Source organism: Girardinichthys multiradiatus, chromosome 1 (genome assembly GCF_021462225.1).
Source record: "Girardinichthys multiradiatus isolate DD_20200921_A chromosome 1, DD_fGirMul_XY1, whole genome shotgun sequence".
In the NCBI taxonomy this organism is placed as follows: domain Eukaryota; kingdom Metazoa; phylum Chordata; class Actinopteri; order Cyprinodontiformes; family Goodeidae; genus Girardinichthys; species Girardinichthys multiradiatus.
In genome coordinates, this window is record NC_061794.1 from 42,113,079 (window position 1) to 42,134,136 (window position 21,058).

At 41.8% G+C, this 21,058-nt stretch overlaps 1 protein-coding gene across 1 annotated transcript; it reads right to left on the reverse strand.

Moving 5' to 3' along the window:
* Nucleotides 1–4,642: 4,642 nt before the first annotated feature.
* Nucleotides 4,643–21,008, reverse strand: zbtb48 (zinc finger and BTB domain containing 48). Its single transcript, XM_047362073.1, has 11 exons — nt 20,831–21,008; nt 17,434–18,127; nt 14,054–14,364; nt 13,871–13,976; nt 13,702–13,794; nt 13,532–13,618; nt 13,099–13,253; nt 12,409–12,545; nt 6,081–6,245; nt 5,905–5,993; nt 4,643–5,679 (listed from the first exon to the last, which is right to left on the reverse strand). Exons 2-11 carry the CDS (start codon nt 18,112–18,114, stop codon nt 5,338–5,340), a joined length of 2,166 nt encoding a protein of 721 aa, XP_047218029.1. The 5' UTR covers nt 18,115–18,127; nt 20,831–21,008; the 3' UTR covers nt 4,643–5,337.
* Between the last annotated feature and the right edge of the window lie 50 nt (nt 21,009–21,058).

The window sequence follows — 21,058 nt, forward strand, 5'->3', positions numbered from 1 at the left end:
CTACATATTTCCTCATCAGATGGACTTCTTACAATTTAAAAGCTTTGACTTGTGTTATTAGAGCAAATTGAAAGATGTGGGTGGAGGTTAAATGTTGGTGATGAAGGTTTTTGAGAAAATGTTAAATTAGCAAACTACAGCGTTTCCACATGAAGGCTAAAAAAGCCAATTTTAAATGTTTACATTCCCTAACGGATTTTAAGTTAACTGAAACAGCTCTGCTGAAATTCACTAATGATATTCTTATGGCCTCAAATAATGGACTTGTGTCTGTACTGGTCCTGTTAGATCTCAGTGCTGCATTTGATCCAGTCGATCATAATATTCTCTTAGAAAGGCTGGAATATGCTGTAGGGATCAGGGGAACAGCACTAGGCTGGTTTAAATCTTATCTGTCTGACAGATTCCAGTTTGTTCATGTAAAAGATTAATCATCTTTAAACTCCAGGATTAATTGTGGAGTACCACAGGGTTCAGAACTTGGGCCAATTCTCTTTACTATATATATGCTTCCAATAGGTCAAATTATCAGGCAGCATAGGATAAATTTTCACTGTTACGCTGATGATACTCAGCTTTACTTATCCATAAATCCTGATGAGCCCAACCAGTTAGATAGACTACAAGCATGTCTTGAAGACATAAAAACTTGGATGACTTTAAATTTTTTGCTTCTAAATTCAGACAAGACAGAAGTTCTCGTCTTTGGACCGGAGTCTTTAAAAAAAGAAACTGCTTAGTCGATCACTTAACCTGGATGGCATTAAATTGACCGCCGGTCATAAAGTAAAACCCCTTGGTGTTATTTTTGACCAGGACATGTAATTTAAATCCCATATTAAACAGGTTTCTAGGATTTCCTTCTTTCATCTCCAGAACATTGCCAAAATTAGAAATATCCTGTCGAGGAGTGACGCTGAAAAACTAGTCCATGCATTTGTTACTTTAATTGTAACTTTAATAACTACAATAATAACTATAGTAATTCTTTACTATAAGGATGTCCACAAAATGAAGTTAAAAGCATTCAGCTGATTCAAAATGCTGCAGCAAGAGTTCTGATGAAAATTAAAAAGAGAGATAATATTTCTCCTTCTTTAGCTTCTCTTCATTGGCTCCCTGTTAAATCCAGAATATAATTTAAAATTATCCTCCTCACATATAAACCCCTTAATGATCTAGCTCCATCATAAATCAAAGATCTGATTGTTCCATATGTTCCTAACAGAGCACTTTGTTCTCAGACTGCAGGTTTACTGGTGGTTCCTAGAGTCTCTAGAAGTAGAATGGGAGGCAGATCCTTTAGTTATCAGGCTCCTCTCCTGTGGAACCAGCTCCCAGTTTTAGTCCGTGAGGCAGACACCCTGTCTACTTTTAAGGCTAGGCTTACAACTTTCCTTTTTGATAAAGCTTATAGTTAGAGTGGCTTAGGTTATCCTGAGCTATCTCTGTAGTTATGCTGCTATAGGCTTAGGCTGCTGGAGGACATAATGACCACTTTCACCCTCTTTGCTACATTCTCACACTACTCTCCAATTTTGCATTATTTGCTGTTATTTCAGTTTTTGAATTTATGTTCTCTCTCTTTTCTCTTCCTAGAAGCTACACCTGGCCTGACTCTGTGTCTACCTGTGACACCTTTCTGGAGAGGGGCATCATCCAAGCTTCTGCTGGCAACAACTTAATGCTCACCCTCTACAGATGATCCACATGGCCCTGTCTGTTAGTGTTTAACCCTTTCTCTCTCCTAGACATGGCAACTGACTGAGCTTTTACTGTAACTAACTCTATGTGCTCTCTTTCAGACTCTAACCTTGAAAACTGGCTCAGAGTTTATCTGTTCTTTCTTTCTAGGTGAAACGACTAAAGGAGCTACATCCATTAACATTTACTTTTCCTTCCCATAGAAAGGACTCCTGGATCAGTGCTTCTTTGTTCTCTCTGTGTCTCTGCTCTGTTCTCTCAAACCCCCAGTTGGTCGTGGCAGATGGCCGCTCACACTGAGCCTGGTTCTGGTTCTGCTGGAGGTTTCTTCCTGTTAAAAGGGAGTTTTTCCTCTCCACTGTCGCTACATGCATGCTCAGTATGAGGGATTGCTTCAAAGTCAACGCCAGTGACTGTCCACTGTCTCTAAATGCTCATCCAGGAGGAGTGAATGCTACAAATCTGACTCGATGCAATCTGCTGGGTTTCATAAGACAGAAAAACTTTTTATCCAGTTTTTAATAAATAACTGAATCTGACTGCACTGTTCAATGGTTAGGATTAATTGGAATGTATGAACCTGACTTTGTGAAGTGCCTTGAGACGACATGTGTTGTGAATTGGTGCTACCTGTGACACAGGTATAAATAAACTGAATTGAAATTGAATTAGTTACAGAACAGACTTGCAGTTCTTCTGCTTAGTGTGAGAAATTAAGAGATCCGGTCATTGAAGAGCTCCAGCAGGCAGTAACCATCAGGCTGGAGATCGCTTCTCGGTTGCACTTCTCCATTAAACTGGGCTTCATCAGGCTTTGAATCCTCCAGGTGAATTGTGCGTGAAGAACTTTTCTAAACCAAATCTATATATTTATGATTTGTTTCTGGGCTTATTTGTGCATCTAGTTGTGTTGTGCTGGCTTGTGTTTCCAGCAACGTCGACTGGAAGTGCAGAAGAATCTCAGCTTGCAAAAATCTTTTTTGCTTTAAAGTAAATAGTTTATAAAGTGTTTTTGTGTTTTGTTTTTGTTTTCTTAGTTCTCATACCGTTTTGTGAAGTTTAACCAGTTTTGTAAATACAGTATATTTTAAAGTTGTATTGTGTGTTTGTGTTTTTATTACTACTATAATCCCGGCCTAATTCAGTGTAAATGTCTGAAACTCCTTTTAATATGGAGCTAAATTAGTCGAACAAAGATTCACAAAGCGTACAAGATTTGTAAGTGTGCAATATAATATATGTGTATGACACAATGCGTAAATGTAAATGTTTCTCAAATTGACTGTTCAGACTGCTCAAGTTGTAATAAACTACGCGTAAAATCGTTAAATGTGCGTCCATGAATCTGATCGGCGTTCCTTTCTGCAGGATGATGCGTTCAAGGCGAGAAAAAGTCGGATATCGGACCAGATTTACTGGGCTATTGGAAATACCGTATTTTTGACTTGACCTAGTAGCCTAATAACCACTATATTAAATACAAGCCCTTAAATTAACGTTACAAGATTCGAAAACTTTTAATTACTTAGACTGTACTGTTGAAATTAATTTAAATGGGTAGGTTCTTCTTTCTCTGTTTAAATTAAAACTCCTCGAAAACGGAGAGCAGCATCTTGTGGCAGCGTTTCAGCCTCCATCATGGAACAGAGCGCACACTACGGCGGGTATTATGCCGAAAAACGCATGTCGTGCTAACTTAGAGGAATAGACACTTATAGATGATATACCACTTTCTACGTCACACGAGTACTCTGAGCTACTGGTGGGAGTTTCATACCTGTATTATCTGTTATGGGGAGATGGGACCCAAATCTTAGCAGCCCCTGATTTTGACCTGCTAAACAGTGTTTCCCACCACATCATATAAGTGTAGAGATTTACTGATGCTATTGACTTGAATAATACGTCCATTGGAGTTTTTGAAGAGGGATACAATGCAATAACTCAGGGTGGTATTATTCTTGTACTTTATTGATAATTAATATACTGCCTTAATATAATAAATTTATAGATGCCTAAAAAAGCTTGTTTCATTCAAAGGATTACTCCGAAAGAAAGACCAGATTTTTTCTTTTTCTTTTAACCAAGATGGACACTTAGGAAATATATAGTGTACTCTACATATTCAACATTGCCTCAGGTCATTTACTGTGTTTCTGGTCATTGTCCTGCCTCCAGCAGATTTTCCTCAAGGATGGTTCTGTTACATTAATTTCTCTTTCCATCAACACTGATCAGCTTCCCTGGTTGTGCAGGAAAAAAGCATCCCCTCAGCATGATGCTGCCACCACCAGGTTCATGGAGGGTGTGGTTAGTTCATGCAGGTTTCTGCCCTACATAGCGCTTTCTATGTAGGCCAAGAAGTTCAATTTTGGTCTCATCTGACCTTAGCACCTTCTTCCATGAGTTTGCTGTGTCTCTTACATGGCTCATAGCAAACAGTAGAGGGGATTTATTTTGGCGTTCTGTCAACAATTTAGCCAATTGATTCTTCCACCTGAGCTATGGATCTCTGTAGCCCCTCCAGAGTTATAACATTTGGCTGCTTTCGATTAAAGCCTTTTCAGTTTAGGTAGACGGCCAGGTGTTTGTCAGTTTGCCGTTGTACTCCAATTTTCAGATGATGGGTTGAAGAGCTCTCTTCAAAATGTTGAAAAGTTTGGGATGTTGTTTTGTATCTTAACCCCGCTTTAAACTTCATCACAACTTTATCCTTGCTCTGTCGGCTGTGTTGTTTGGTCTTCATGATGCAGTTTATTCAATAGTGTTCTGGGATGAAACCTCTGAGGCCTTGACAGAACAGCTGTTTGTACACCAGGATTAAATGAAACACATGCAAACTCAACCCTTACTCAATAGGTGATTTCTAAAGGCAGTTTGTTGCACTGGATTTTTTATTGGTGTCAGAGTGAAGGGGACTGAACACAAATGCACACCACACTGTTCAGATTTTTATTTGTTATTGGTTGTTATGTAATTCTATGTGGAAAAAATTCAAGAGGTGTTAATACTTTTTGGGTCACTGTATGCTTATCCCTTTGGCTGGAAACCATGTTTGTTCATCAGTAAAATATATCGTGAGGAATTCTACCAAACAGCGGACTAGATAAAAACAAACTGCCTTGCTGTTGCAATAAGGCCTGATTTTCATTGTTAGAAAAGCTCTGGTTAAACAAGTCCATGAGAAAATTTACTTTCTACTTTTATGACTGACTGACTGACTATTACATTTTTCAGGGAATACATGAGATCCTTCACATGGAACTTAATCATTAAATATTGTACAAATAAAACGTATGAATAACATGGCTGCTCAGCAGGACTCTGCTGATGCTGTAAGATAACTAGTAATATGCATCCATGATGATTTACATCCATTGTAATTACATTGATGACATGATGCTTAAGCCCATAAATATTGTTGCCCTAGCAACAACCTTGTTTTGCATGCAGCTCTTTCATTTTGTTGAATGTCCCAGGGAAGTTTCTTTGTACTCTAAGATTTCATATTATCTTATATTTTTTGGCACTGACACTGTTACAAAACTCAGTGTGACTGAAAGGAGTGTAAATTAATATGGGGTCCAAATACAGGGAGGTTATTCTTCCATGTCCATCGTGGACTCGTACGTCTCATTGAGTTTCCTGCAGCTCCTCTGGCACAGTGGAACTCTCCACCCCTTCACTACGCTTCCTCTCCTGATTAGACCTCACCTCCTCCATCCTGGCGTCCTGTGACTCTACTACAACCCTGACGATGCAGCCAGGGCCGATGCCTGGAGATGAGTCAGGGTTGGCGGCTTCCTGGCCGACTGCCAGTTCTGTGTTGGACTTGGTGGTCTGAGCTGATTTAGTGTCTTCGCTCCCAGCAGGACGTCCATCAACCTCCTGCACTATGAGGTTCCTCAGCTTCCTCTGCCTTGGGCTGTAGTTCTCTGTGCGTTTGTGGATCTGCACATGTCGTCGAAGATGTGCCTAGAGAACAGGAGGTGTTGGATCATGAATTCAGGAAATCTTGACCTCAAAAGACGTTAATTTTGATTTTTCTCTCCCAAATCTCTCCACAGCTCACACACTTTAGTTTTTTTTTTTACTTCTAATTGTAAATCTCCCCTCTCTTTTATAACTTCTGCAGTAAATGCACTATCCTACAACCATCTGTATCTCTCTGAGTTCCAGGAGATTCATGTTTAAACCAACCTGCCGGGTGAACTTGTAGCCGCAGTCAGTGCACTCAAACTTCCTCATGCCTTTGTGGCGGCGCAGGTGGACTCGTAGTTGCTCCCGTGCTGATAGAGTGAAAGGAATACAGCAGTTCACATTTTCTTTAACAATATTCGCTTCATCATCAGAGTGATCAGTATGTATTTTCTGACCTTTGAATGTTTTGCTACAGATGTAACAGCAGTGTGGCCGGCCCTCCTCGTGCTTACTGGCCTTGTGGCGGAGCAGAGCGCCTTTCTCAGTGAAGCGCTGCTCGCAGACGTCACAGCTGTAGGGTCGCTCGCCGGTGTGGGTACGGTGGTGCTTATCCAGACTCGCTGGGATTAAAACAGACATATCACTCATTGAAGAAAATGATTTATTTCTGAAGTAATTTTCCAGTTTACTCATATCTAAATTCCACCAAAGTTTTTCTTTTATGTAGCAACTGGGGATTCGGACTCCTCCCTAGCGCCACTTATTTGTGAGGTGCCACAGAGGTCAATACTAGGACCAGTGCCGTTCTCTCTGTATATACTACGTTTGGGTCAGTTTATTTTTTAAACATTGGCCCCGTGGTTTATTAGTTTTATAGCAATGACACACAAATATGTGTAAGTATATCCCTGAAACCAGATGTTTTTACAAAGCTCACTACTGTAGACAAGTTCTGTGCCTAACAACAAAATAAACTTCTAACACTGTCCAATTCCCAGGAATCTTCAGTAATAATTTAGAACAGTTTGCAATAGAAATCAGATTACTTTTTAAAAACTTCCATTTAACAAAAAAGTTACACCTGATGTTTATTCTAGCCATTTTCAGCTAAGAAATGCTGTAAAAATAAAACCACTCCTACTACTTTTAATTTCCCTAACCATCTTTACAGGCCCGTGTTTCATGTCCTTGAAAGTGCTCAGATACCCAATAAGGTAATAAAATATGGCATGAAATGTAAGCCTTGTATCTTTCACACCTTTTGAACAGATGTTTGAATTATGCTAAAAGAAAAAAAAAACAAAAAAACATTGCTTTTATATATTTTTGGGTTGTGTATTAGGGCTGCACAATATTAGGAAAACATGCGATATGTGATGATGATATTACTTATGATAAATAAACCAATAATCAAAAAGTGTTACATTCTCCCTGCTTTGGGTTAATCAGAATCAGAATCAGAAAAGCTTTATTGCCAAGTACGTTTTTGGACATACAAGGAATTTGTTTTGGCGTAGTCGGTGCAATACAATACAAATTAAACAGTATAAACATATCTACAATATAATATAAATATATGTGCACAGTTTTAAGTGAGTGAGAGTAAAAGTAGAGCAGTATAAGATGCAAAGCTAAGATGCAAAGCATAAGATAATAGCTAACATTGACCCCAGATAGTGAGTAGTCTATCCAGCTTCTTCCTGCCTCTTTCTATTGTAAAACATTTTTATACTGAGTCACCAAATATCACAGGCAACAGAGCCTGAATGCAATGTACTTAAATAACCATCTGATATTTATTGCACTCCAGTGATTTGAGAATACTTATTTGTACTTTTTAACTTGTACTGCAACACAGATAAAATTTGTAAAGTTGATTTATGGTCATAAAAAAAAAACAATTGCAACTGCATGTTCGATATTTCCTTTTGATTCTGATTATTATCTGTTATTATCGATTTATTTTTATTGTATCCTTTATGTTGTTTTATATTGCATTGTGTTATTATATTGCATATCTGGTGGTTTTCATTGTAAAGCTGACAAGTACTTTTTGATCAAAAAATTTGATATTATTCTTGTTTTTATATTTAATATGGTAAATGGACTGAACTTATAGAGCACTTTTCCAGTCATACAGACCGCTCAAAGTGCTTTACACTAGAGCCACATTCACCCAATCGCACTCACTAACGCTCACACATTCATACACCGATACGCAGATTGGTAGGCAACTTGAGGTTAAGTGCCTTGCCCAGGGGCACATCGACATATGGCAGGAGAAAGCTGGAATCAAACCCACAACCTTCTGATTGCAAGATGACTACTCTTCCTACTGAGCCACAGACGCCTATATACTGTTTATATTCAATTATATCTGCCTTCATAGACTGTGGAAGAACATAAAACTACATCTGAGAGGCTAGAGGAGGTCGCTTTACTATTGGTGGTGGACCACCACCAAGGTAAGACGACACAGATGCATTGGGTCAAGAAGAACTGAACACGAATGGTAAATATACCAAACAAGGTACATCAGGTACCACCTCTGTACAAATATTCTACTGTTTGTGTCTATCTTTACTTTTATTTATTGTGCTCTACCCAGGGGGAACTACCCTTATCCAGAGAAAAGAACCAGCACAGAGTGCCTGTACACCCTCCATATCTGGTGTGGCATGCTAGAGAGAAGGTCTTGCTGCTACTTTCCAGCAGAGACTGCAAAGGATGTCTATGCATAAAAACTATTCATGTTGTTTTGTTTGTTTGCCCTTCAATGAGCAGAAACAGAAATATCTGAAAGAGGAGCATGACATGTAAATGAGAATTTTACAGAATAAATTAGAGATGAAGCTGGAAGAGAGAGACACTCAAAATAAGATGCATGAGACAGCTATCATTAACATTGTTATTGGAAAAATTGTGAAAATAAAAATGTATGCTCATTTGGAAGGAGTGAGTATTGCCACCACAAACTACACTGCTGAAAAAAAATAAAGGGAACACTTAAACAACACAATATAACTCCAAGTAAATCAAACTTCTGTGAAATCAAACTGTCCACTTAGGAAGCAACACTGATTGACAATCAATTTCACATGTTGTGCAAATGGAATAGACAACAGGGGGAAATCTTTGGTGATTAGCAAGACACACTCAATGAAGGAGTGGTTCTGCAGGTGGGGACCACAGACCACCTCTCAGTACCTGTGTTTTCTGGCTGATGTTTTGGTCACTTTTGAATGTTGGTGGTGCATCGTCTGTCAGCGTAGTGTCGAGCCTGGAGGCGCTACCAGGAGACAGGCCAGTACACCAGGAGACGTGGAGGAGGCCGTAGGAGGGCAACAACTCAGTAGCAGGACCGCTACCTCCATCTTTGTGCAAGGAGGAACAGGAGGAGCACTGCCAGAGCCCTGCAAAATGACCTCCAGCAGGCCACAAATGTGCATGTGTCTGCACAAACGGTTAGAAACCGACTCCATGAGGATGGTATGAGGGCCTGACGTCCACAAATGGGGGTTGTGCTCACAGCCCAACACCGTGCAGGACACTTGGCATTCGCCAGAGAACACCAGGATTGGTAAATTCGCCACTGGCGCCCTGTGCTCTTCACAGATGAAAGCAGGTTCACACTGAGCACATGTGACAGACGTGACACAGTCTGGAGACACCGTGGAGAGCGATCTGCTGCCTGCAACATCCTTCAGCATGACCGGTTTGGCAGTGGGTCAGTAATGATGTGGGGTGGCATTTCTTTGGAGGGCCTCCATGTGCTCGCCAGAGGTAGCCTGACTGCCATTAGGTACCGAGATGAGATCCTCAGACCCCTTGTGAGACCATATGCTGGTGCAGTTGGCGGTTCCTCCTAATGCAGGACAATGCTAGACCTCATGTGGCTGGAGTGTGTCAGCAGTTCCTGCAAGATGAAGACATAGAAGCTATGGACTGGCCCGCCCGTTCCCCAGACCTGAATCCGATTGAACACATCTGGGACATGATGTCTCGCTCCATCCACCAACATCACGTTGCACCACAGACTGTCCAGGAGTTGGCGGATGCTTTAGTCCAGGTCTGGGAGGAGATCCCTCAGGAGACCATCCGCCGTCTCATCAGGAGCATGCCCAGGCGTTGTAGGGAGGTCATACAGACACTTGGAGGCCACACACAATACTGAGCCTCATTTTGACTTGTTTTAAGGACATTACATCAAAGTTGGATCAGCCTGTAGTGTTTTTTTCCACTTTCATTGGCCTCCATTGGTTAATAAATTTGATTTCCATTGATTATTTTTGTGTGATTTTGTTGTCAGCACATTCAACTTTGTACAGAACAAAGTATTCAATGAGAATATTTCATTCATTCAGATCTAGGATCTAGGATTTGAGTGTTCCCTTTATTGTTTTGAGGAGTGTATCTTTGAGATCAGCCATGGTTGAGTTACTTGTTTAATTTTGCAGCAAACCTTTACATTTTGCACAAAACAACCAGTATTAAAGCAAAATTAAGTTATAATCAATATATTCCATGATTAAATACATCTTTATCTAACTGAAGTGCTGCAATGTGAAAGCATATCTGTGTGCAAATCCTCGTTTGTTATTCCCTGCCACTGGCTTGATCACATCTGCATCATCCTCATCTTCCATCAGAGGATCCGGAGAATCATGCTGCTGCTGCGGGTAGTTGTGCAGCACAGCTGTAGTAATAATCAATTGCAGCATCTTTTTGGCTCGAAACTCAGTGTATTTGTAAACAGTGGAATTGGTTTTTCCATCCTCCAAACACAAGCTTAAGCATCCCTCTTGTGTGAATATGAGCTCTGTTGTATCTTTATTGCTCAGCTGTTGTGGGATGCCGGTATGGACTTTGACTGGGCCATTCTAACGCAAGAATATGTTTTGTTTTAAACCATTCCATTGTAGCCCTGGCTTTATGTTTAGGGTCGTTGTTCTGCTGGAAGGTGAACCTCCGCCCCAGTCTCAAGTCTTTTGCAGACTCCGACAGCTTTTCTTCCAAGATTGCCCTGTATTTGGCACCATCCATCTTCCCATCAACTCTGACCACCTTCCCTGTCCCTGCTGAAGAGAAGCACTCCCAGAACATGATGCTGCCACCACCATATTTGACAGTGGGGATGGTGTGTCCAGAGTGATGTGCAGTGTTAGTTCTCTGTCACACATAGCGTTTCGCATTTTGACCAAAAGGTTCAATTTTGGTCTCGTCTGACCAAAGCACGTTCTTCCACATGTTTGCTGTGTCTCCTACATGGCTTCTGGCAAACTGCAAACAGGACATCTTATGGTTTTCTTTTAACAATGGCTTTCTTCTTGCCACTCTTCCATAAAGACCACAGTTGTGCAGTGGATGGCTAATAGTTGTCCTGTAGACAGATTCTCCCACCTGAGCTGTGGATCTCTGCAGTTCATCCAGAGTCACCATGGGCCTCTTGGATGCATCTCTGATCAGTCCTCTGCTTGTTCGTCCTATAAGTTTAGAAGGAAGTCCTTGTCTTGGTGGGTTTACAGTTGTGCCATACTCTTTCTATTTCTAGATGATGATTGAACAGAGCTCCGTGAGATGTTCAAAGTTTGGGAAATATTTTTATAGCCTAATCCTGCTTTAAGCTTCTCCACAACTTTATCCCTGACCTGTCTGGTGTGTTCCTTGGACTTCATGATGCTGTTTGCTCCCCAATATTCTCTTAACCAACCTCTGAGGCAGATTTGATTACACACAGGTGGACTTTATTTAGTTATTAGCAATCATCAGGCAACTTCTGAAAGCCATTGGTTGCACTCAGAGTAAAGGGGTCTGAATACTTTTGCACACCGCACTTTTCATTTTTTTTATTTCTAAAAGAAAAAAAAACAAAAAACAAAATCATGTATAATTTGTGTTCCGCTTCATAATTGTATACCACTTTGTGTTGGTATTTGACATAAAATTCCAATAAAATATATTTATGTTTGTGGTTGTAATGTGACAATATGTGGAAAAGTTTAAGGGGTATGAATACTTTTACAAGCCACTGCATTACAAGATTCTGTGGACTAATCTACACACCGTTGCTTCACTGGCACCACACAAATCACCGTTTCCAGATGCCAAGATACTCAGAGTCATCGGAACTTGGAAAGGACTGAGTATAGGCCTTTCTCTTTGATTCAGAGAGGAAAGCCTAGGCTCAAGCAAGGTAATTATGCCTACTGCATTTTCTTTATACGTACAGAATCGGCCTCTGAAGGTCATTTCATCTAATATGCTCAACATATTCCTCCTATCCACAAGGGCTCCTCTGGCTGGCCTCCATAGTGTTTATCAGTCTTCATTTCGACAGTCTAAATACTGCATGCTTCCACCATGTCTACGCTCCCTTTCACAAACCATACTAAACAGAGGTTAAACCTGCCTCTTTGAAAGTCAGAGTAGCTCTGATCCACCTTCTTGCATTTGGCTTTGTTTAATACAGAAAAGATATGCAACTATTTTATGACAAGGCTGTGGGACTTAGAGTCAAACCAGCTCAAACAGCATTATAGTCTGGGACTAGCCTTAAGGCTTGTCTGCGAAACCGGCCCTCTGTCTCAGACAGAGTCAGGACTCTGTCTGTGCCACTCCAACACGTTAATATTACTTCTGGTCAGAAGAGACATCTTGGTAAAAAAAATAAAAACAAAGTCAGATTTCTGAATCTAAAGATGAGAAAATAACTTCTTCGTTGATTCTTTCACCTCCCACAGCCTGTGTGGCTTTCATTGAAGATGACAGCGGAGCCATGGTTACCTTGCGTCCTGAAGGTTTTCCCACAGAGGTGACACTGGTAAGGCCTCTCGCCGCTGTGTACACGTAGATGCATGTTGAGGTTGTTCTTCTGGGAGAAGGCGTGGCCACATATGTTACAAACAAAGGGACGCTCGTTTCTGTGAAGCAGAACAAGGACTGTGATGTAAGAAGAGTTGTAATCAGGCATGTGGACACTGATTTAAATGCTTTCATCACAACCGTCTAGTCAAAACCATTCAGAAAATTTGAGCACCACTTCTTTATAATGTTGCTTCAGTTTGCTGAGATTTGGCTGCATTTGTTTGCGCACAGCTGACTTGATGCTGCCCTGCAATACCTCAAACGTTGAATTAACTGGACCCTTGCAACTCCTTGATTTGGTTTTCTCTAAATATGGCACAATGCATTGTGGTCAAACATCTCTACTTTTATCTCATATGTTCAACAGACATTGCTTTAGAAGTCTCGTTTAATAAAATGTAACTTTATAAACTTAAACCGTGCTGTCATATTGTTTTCTAAGAGAGGAGGCTTTCTCTGGGTAAACCCCTTCTAACATACTCGAGGTTGTAAGTTCATAATTATTTCTTAGATGTGTAAAAACCTTCAAACTGAAAAATCACCCCCACAGTCGGCTTTAAAAGACATCTGTCCCTGGATGGATGGAGGTCTAGGCTGTCGTGTTTCTACCTGTGAATGGCTTTGATGTGCATCTGCAGGCCGTTTCGACTGGAAGCTCGATGGCCGCACTCCTCACACACAAATGGCTTTTCACCTCGATGCTTGGCCGCTTCATGAACGCGCAGCTCGGTCCGAGTTAGGAAGGTTTTGGGACACTCTGGGCACTAAAAACGATGTTTGTATGATGTTAGTGTGCTGCTACTATTGGACTGGGTTGTGCATAAGATGAAGATGAAGGTATGAATATGAAAAGAGTTGTTAGGAAAGCTTGTAGCTGCTGTCATTTAATTAGTTATGTCACTGTACAGTTTGAACCACAGAACCCTTATTACTCTATCATACTGTTCCAACCAGAGCCAAAGTATTCTGGTTTAGGGTGACTTATTACAGCCATAGGTTTTGAAACAACAATGAAGCAATGAAATCGCTGATCTGTACTCACTGCATGTGGCTTGGGATGCCCATGGACCTTCATCAAGTGCATCGTCAGGTTCTTCTTGTACATGAACTGTTCATTACATGTTGAGCACTTAAAAAAGAAAACCACCATGATATAAACCATGTTTTTTATGTAACCTGGCTTCAGCTGTGTCTGTAGGGAGCAAGCAGTACCTTGTGGGGCATCTCTCCTGTGTGGGAAACAACATGCTCTCGCAGCTCTTCCTTCGTTTTGAAGTTCAAAGAGCATATTGAGCAGATGTACATCTGAAATTACAGAAGCTCACACAGTGACACAAATACATCCAGAAGAGCTCTGAAGAGGTTCTGTTTGTTCACTGACCAGCACTCTGGCGCACCCTCTGCTCTCGTGCATGGACAAATTCTCTTTCCTGAAGTACCTCTTTCCACATTTTGAACAACCAAAGGGCTTCTCCCCTGTGTGCCTCCTGTAGGAAACAAATGCAAGAGAAGATCATCTCTATAGAACTTGGAAACCTGGAAAATAAACACAATAACTCTGTACCTGTTGTGGACTTTGAGGTAATATTTGCTTTTGAAGGATTTGAGGCAGACGGGGCACTGCGCTGAGCCCTTATTGGGGTCCTCCTCTATGCCACCATCATTCTTGTCGTTTGTTTTACTCTGGGCCTTGCACTTCTGTGCCAATGATGCAGGCAGCGTGGTAGAACTGGACTCAGCAGGGGGTAAATACTCCTCATCTGTGTCATCAAGTTCACCCCCGCCATCATCTCCTCCCTCCTCCCCCTCTGCTGCAGTTTCACCTGTTACCTGACTATCATTGCAATCATTTGTGTCCACCTCTAGCTCTGTTACCTGCGATTAACACAAAACAGACGCAGCTAAACCTCTAGGTTCATTCATTTTGCTTTATGTTATGTTGCATTACAACTGAATTCAATGTATTTTATATGATACAGTAAGACAACGTAGAGCATACTGATGAAGTGGAAGGAAAATTATACATGATTTTCAACATTCTTTTAAAATAAAAATCTGAATTGCATGGCCTGCATTTTTCATCAGCCACCTTTACTGATGCCCCCAAATAAAATACAGAATTTCCTTCAGAAGTCACCTAAAAAGTAAACAGAATTTTAGCAGGGTGAGGTACCCTTACTCGTACTCTTTGTCTTCCGCTTATCCGGGACCGGGTTGCGGGGGCGGCAGACTCAACAGAGACACCCAGACGTCTCTCTCCCCAGACACCTCCTCAAGCTCCTCTGGGGGGAGCCCAAGGCGTTCCCAGGCCAACCGAGAGACATAGTCCCTCCAGCGTGTCCTGGGTCGTCCCCTGGGCCTCCTCCCGGTGGGACATGCCTGGAACACCTCCCGAGGAAGGCGTCCAGGAGGCATCCGGTATAGATGCCCGAGCCACCTCAACTGGCTCCTCTCGATGTGGAGGAGCAGCGGCTCTAATCCGAGCCCCTCCCGGATGGCCAAGCTCCTCATCCTATCTCTAAGGGTGTGCCCGGCCACCCTACGGAGGAAGCTCATTTCAGCCGCTTGTATCCGTGATCTCGTTCTTTCGGTCATGACCCAAAGTTCATGGCCATAGGTGAGGGTAGGAACGTAGACCGACCAGTAAATTGAGAGCTTTGCTTTTCGGCTCAGCTCTCTCTTTCAATCTCCCGCTCCATTCTTCCCTCACTCGTGAACAAGACCCCGAGATACTTGAACTCCTCCACTTGAGGCAGGAACTCCCCTCCAACCTGAAGAGGACAAGCCACCCTTTTCCTGTCAAGAACCATGGCCTCGGACTTGGAGGAGCTGATCTTCATCCCAGCCACTTGACACTCGGCTGCTAACCGCCACAGCGCATGCTGTAGGTCTTGGCTAGAGGGGGCCGGCAGGACCACGTCATCTGCAAAAAGAAGAGACGAAATCCACTGGTCCCCAAACCAGACCCCCTCCGGCCCTTGGCTGCGTCTAGAAATCCTGTCCATAAAAGTTACAGCCCCACAACATCCAAAGATTTGAGGTACTCAGGGTGGATCTCATCCAACCCCGAAGCCCTGCCACCGCGGAGCTTTTTAACCACCTCGGTGACTTCAGCCTGGATGATGAAAGAGTCCAACCCCAAGTCCCCAGCCTCTGTTTCCACCAGGGAATGCGTGATGGCAGGATTGAGGAGATCCTCGAAGTACTCCTTCCACCGGCCGATAATGTCCCCAGTCGAGGTCAGCAGCTACCCACCCCCACTGTAAACAGTGTTGGCGAAGCACTGCTTCCCCCTCCTGAGGCGCCGGACGGTTTGCCAGAATCGCTTCGAGGCCAACTGGTAGTCCTTCTCCATGGCATCACCGAACTCCTCCCAGGCCCGAGTTTTTGCCTCTGCCACCGCCTGGGCCGTGGCACGCCGCAGGAGTCCGCAGGAGTCCCACAAGCCAACCACAGCCAATAGGACTCCTTCTTCACTATTGTTTCCCACGTGGCCGTTGAAGTCTCCCAGCAGAATAATGGAGTCCCCGGGAGGGGCACTATCCAGCACCCCCGACAGGGACGCCAAGAAGGCCGGGTACTCCACACTACCGCTCAGTCCGTAGGCCGAAACGACAGTCAGAGGCCTGTCCCCAACCCGAAGGCGCAGGAATGCGACCCTCTCATCCACTGGGGTAAACCCAAACACGAGACAGCTGAGCTGGGGGGCAACAAGCAAACCCACCCCAGCCCGCCGCCTCTCCCTGCGGGCCACTCCAGAGTAGAACAGAGTCCAGCCCCTCTCGAGGAGATGGGTTCCAGAGCCCACGCTGTGCGTGGAGGCGAGCCTGACTATATCTAGTCGATATCTCTTGACCTCCCGCACAAGCTCAGGTTCCTTCCCCCCCAGCGAGGTGACATTCCACCTCCCTAGAGCCACCCTAAGCATCCGGGGATCGGACCGCCGAGGTCACCACCTTCGTCCTCCGCCTAATCCAGGGTGAGGTTCTAAAGTAATATACTTTGAACATCTGACAGAGCTCTGTTCTATTCATCATCTAAAAACAAAAAAAAAACAAAAAAGAAAAAGAGTATGGTACACCTGGAAAACTACAATTATGCGGTCCATAACCTAAACTGACAGCATGGGCTAGAAGAACATTAATCAGTAACAGCCATAGACCCATAGGGAGGTGAGAGAATCTGTTGACAAGACAACAATTAGTCTAGCACTCCACTCTTCACATGCCATCCCCACCATAAAACATGGTAGTAGTAGTCACATTATGCTGTAGGAATTCTGTTCTCCAGCTGGGACAGGAAACTGCTTAGAGAATGGGGCGGGGGACTAAATACAGGGTAATCCTGGTAGAAAGCCTGTTAGAGGCTACAAAAAACTGGAAACCCTCAGAAGCGCAATGATCCTAAACATACATCAGGAGCTACAATGAAATGATTTAGATCAAAGCAAAATCAGAATGGCCCAGTCAAAGTCCATACATCAATCCAATTAAGAATATGTGGCAAGTCTTGAAAATTTAAGTTCACAGGTGCTCTCCATCCACTCTGATCATTCTGATTGACATTGAACTATGTAGCAAAGAAGAATGAGCAAATATTTAAGTTTCTAGATTTCCAAAACTGATAGACATAACCTTTAGGACTTGTAGCTGCAACTGCAGTAAAACATGGTTCTGTAAAGTATTGACTCAGGAGGGCAGAATACAAATATAAGTATCATTTAAAAAATATTTCTTGGGCAAAAAATGTTTAAACCCATGAATCTTCCAATTCAAAATTATGCACTCCTTTGTGTTGGTCTATTGCATAAAATCCTAAAACAAAATACATTAAAGGCTGAAATTATAACATGAGAAAATGCTGAAAAGTTCAAGGAGTATGACTACTTTTTCAAGGTACTGTACTTCATACCACGTGTATGTGTGTGTGTGTATGTCTATGTACCTCAGACTCAGTAACTGGCTGATCTGATTTCAGATTTTCTACAGCACCGTCACACATCACTTTCTCCACAGGAGTGAGAGCAGCTTTGGATTCCAACGTGGGGCTTGCATCAGCGGTCACTAGTCTCTTAGGGCCCTTCACTACTCGACCGGAACGTGTGGTGGTGGTGGGAGCAGCAGCATCCACTATGGTAAAACTGGCTGCAAAAGCATCAAAACTGGACTCTTCTGCTGGGACCATCAGAGATTTCTCTTCTTTGACAGCATCTGTCTGAGATTTTTTGGGTCGACCTCTCTTCCGTTTAAAAGGGACAGTGTCCCCAGAGTTGACCTGGAACTGCTGACAGAGAGCGAGGGCCTCAGGCACACACAGGCTGGTTGCTGCTTGCTGCACCTTCTGCAAGTTATTCACTTCCAGCTTCAGCTCTCCCGTGTACACAAAGTTCAGAAGCAGCTCCAGGCCGTCGCTGGGGCAACCCTGCAGGCAGAACTCTGTTTGGGAAGTTGGGTTCGAGACCGACACCTTAAACAGATCACTGAAGCAGGCGAGGATGTTGCGGTGAGCCAGGTAAAGCGCCTCATCTCCCAAATTAAGCACAGCATCACAGAATCTCCCTACTGCCCTCTGCTGGTTTAGGGAAGAAAGAACACGTTGTGCATGGCTGGTTTCTGCAGCAGGCATCCTTCCTGTTTCGCTGCAGCCACATGAGGACAAATGTTAAACATTTATCATCATTACTGCATAAGTAATCTAATGCTTCATTTTTGTGCTTGCACTGATATAAGACAGCATTTTAAAAAAGCAACAGTCAAATCAAGAACTTTATTCCATCAACTTGATAAGTAATTTTCCTTATTTAATCATTTCCAAAAACATGCAATGTTTGTTAATTACTAAAAAAAAGAAAATGCATTTTTATACCATGCTGTTTGTAAAATATTTGGAATACGTTTTTCCTTCACTTTTCATTTAAAGTGTTAACAAATAGCAATAAACCCACAGTTCTATACACAAATATTCATAAAGAATGAACTTTTGCATTTTTTCCATTTAAAAACCACACTAGATTCTATGTAAGGGTATCTGAGTAAAATGGGCTAAATACACATGCACAGTCCACTGTTTATTTTTGTATTAAATAAATAAAATAAACCATGTATATTTTTCTCCTGCTTCACAGTAATGCACCACTCTGTGTTGGCTTTTCTCATAAAATCCCTATAAAATACATTAAAGTTTCTGGTAATAATGTGAGAAAATGTGGTATGAACATTTTTGCACGGCACAGTACTTTCTATATTGCTAATTATTATTTTTGAGTTCACTGCATGGGTTTCCGTAAGACAACTTTTACAAAAAAAACGCAGTCTGCCATGCGTTAAAATAATGAATGTTGAGCATCTTGTGAGGTTATACTTTAGTATCAGTTTCACAAATAAGGACATTAATCTTTTAGCACATCAGCATCAAATTATTACCAGTACGTGGACTTTGAAACGATTGTGCAAATGACTGTCTTTTTCGAAGAAAGGACCACAGGAACTTCGCTTGTTTTGTGGACGACGAGCTATCATTACTTTTTCTCGTAATGATACAACTTTATTCTCGTAATATTATGACTTCATTCTCCTAATACTAACACTTTATTTTATGTAATATTTTCCTACGACTTTATTCTCGTAATGGTACTTTATTATTGTAATGTTCCTTTATTCTCGTAATTAAAAAAAATATCTCAGCCTGGCCCTAATACTCCTTTGTAACAAATTAATTGCTTAAAATTGCACATTAAATAAAACTGTTTTAGAAATAATAGAAAAATGTAAAATCACTGTTTTAATTGGTTAACATGTAGATAGCTGAGTTCTCGAACTGCGCGCCTCCACCTTCTTCTTCTTCGGTCTATTGGTGGTTGGCAAATATTTTACCGCCACCCTCTGAATTGGAGTGTGAACCAGAATGCACACATTATATTGGACTATAGAGTCCATTGAGATTTTATAAGGAACTGAAAAACCGCCCTTGTTAAAATATGTTCAAAAGTTAAATGAGGTAATTCAGATAAATTAAACTGTACTGTTTGATAATGAAACTTACACTGCAGAACATGTCTTTCTCTGTGATATCTTTTACAATCTAAAAGTCCATGTTCAACTGTGTCTTGTGATTGACCACACTCAGTCCTGCCGGGTGCTTTTCTATTCTGCTCAGACAACTACTCAGGCCTGTATGGCCAAATGGAAGCCTTGATAAAATATCATTTTCTCTTCTCTTCTTTTTCCTTGATGTTTCCCTCATTTTACCCACTGTTTTTCAGAGTAACAGTATCTCCCTTTCCATCCTTTATTCCATTCATCCTCCCATTTGATTTTAACTTCTTCCTCCACTATGCATATTATGTCTTCTTTGCTGTAGGAGACAGGTAAAGTGATTTCTGTCTTATTTGTAGCTTCTTTGGGATACCTATTTAAAAGCTCATTGCCTACCACTCCTACGTGAGCCGGGACCCAGAATAGTTTGACTCAGACTGCTCTTTTTCTTCTGAACATTGTCTGCAGAATTTCTATTATAACATCTTGTCTTGACTGAGATAGAACAAGCTTCATGCTAGAGAAAACACTACTGGGATCTGTGGCAATTAGGACAGAGTGTGTCTTCTTGCGTTCTACCCATAATAATGCTAAAATGATGGAAACTAATTCCCCAGTAGAAACAGATATATTATCACTAATTCTTTGATTTGACATATAACCTGTTTCAGATGCAATAAAAGCAGATCCTACCCTATGATCAATTTCTGAAGTATCAGTGTACATCTTTTAATACTCTGAATATAAATGGCGTATAACATCTTGTTAATTTAGATTTCTTCCATGTTTTATTTGTAAAAGGCAAGTATCATTGACTGCTTCGTCCAGGAATCAAATTGGCACTGTTAGAAAAGGGCACTGTAGGGCTTATTGCCAGTTGATCAACTTTAACCTTTAGCTTAAATTTTCAGCTGTTCAAATTGTAATGCGGTCACTGGTGTAGATTTAGCTGCACCACAACACATCTCAATGCTTGATACTGAATTAAATTCATTTTTATAATGGATACTGCTGCTGATTAATATACTGGACACCCATAATCCAGAACTGATAAAACAAGAGCTATATAGAGTGTCTTCATCACTGTCTATCTGCACCCCACTCTTTACCTCTCAGACATCTAATTATATTAATTACTTTTTAATATACTGCCCAGGTAAGCTTTCTATCAAACCAAATCCCCAGATATTTCAAGGACTCCACTACTTCCAGCTGTTCCCTATACAGCTTAAGCTTTACTTCAATTGGCTTTATCATTTTAGTGAATGGCCTGAACCCCCACCTTCACGTTTATTTCTAGCACATACCTTTAAAGACGCTCCCTTAGCGCGATGCGCCTCAAGCAGCTGCAACCGCATGCATGCATCTGCAAGACGAGATTAACCCGTTTTAGTCGGTAAACTTCTTTTGTACGGCATATATATTGTAGACAGCTGGCCAAAAATGAAAAACGTAGCTACATTCCCCTTCTTTTCTTTTCTCACAGGCCCCTAAATGAAAAAGGAAAAGGATGTGACGCCGTTAAACTCCGTGAA

What these genes read in the sequence shown, in the direction of transcription:
- zbtb48 (XM_047362073.1), bottom strand. Translation starts at nt 18,114, where the DNA reads ATGCCTGCTGCAGAAACCAGCCATGCACAACGTGTTCTTTCTTCCCTA. An exon ending in CAGGAGAGATGCCCCACAAG is followed by an intron (nt 13,619 to 13,701) that starts GTACTGCTTGCT and finishes TTCTTTTTTAAG; the next exon opens with TGCTCAACATGTAATGAACA. An exon ending in GAAAACCTTCAGGACGCAAG is followed by an intron (nt 6,246 to 12,408) that starts GTAACCATGGCT and finishes TTTTAATCCCAG; the next exon opens with CGAGTCTGGATAAGCACCAC.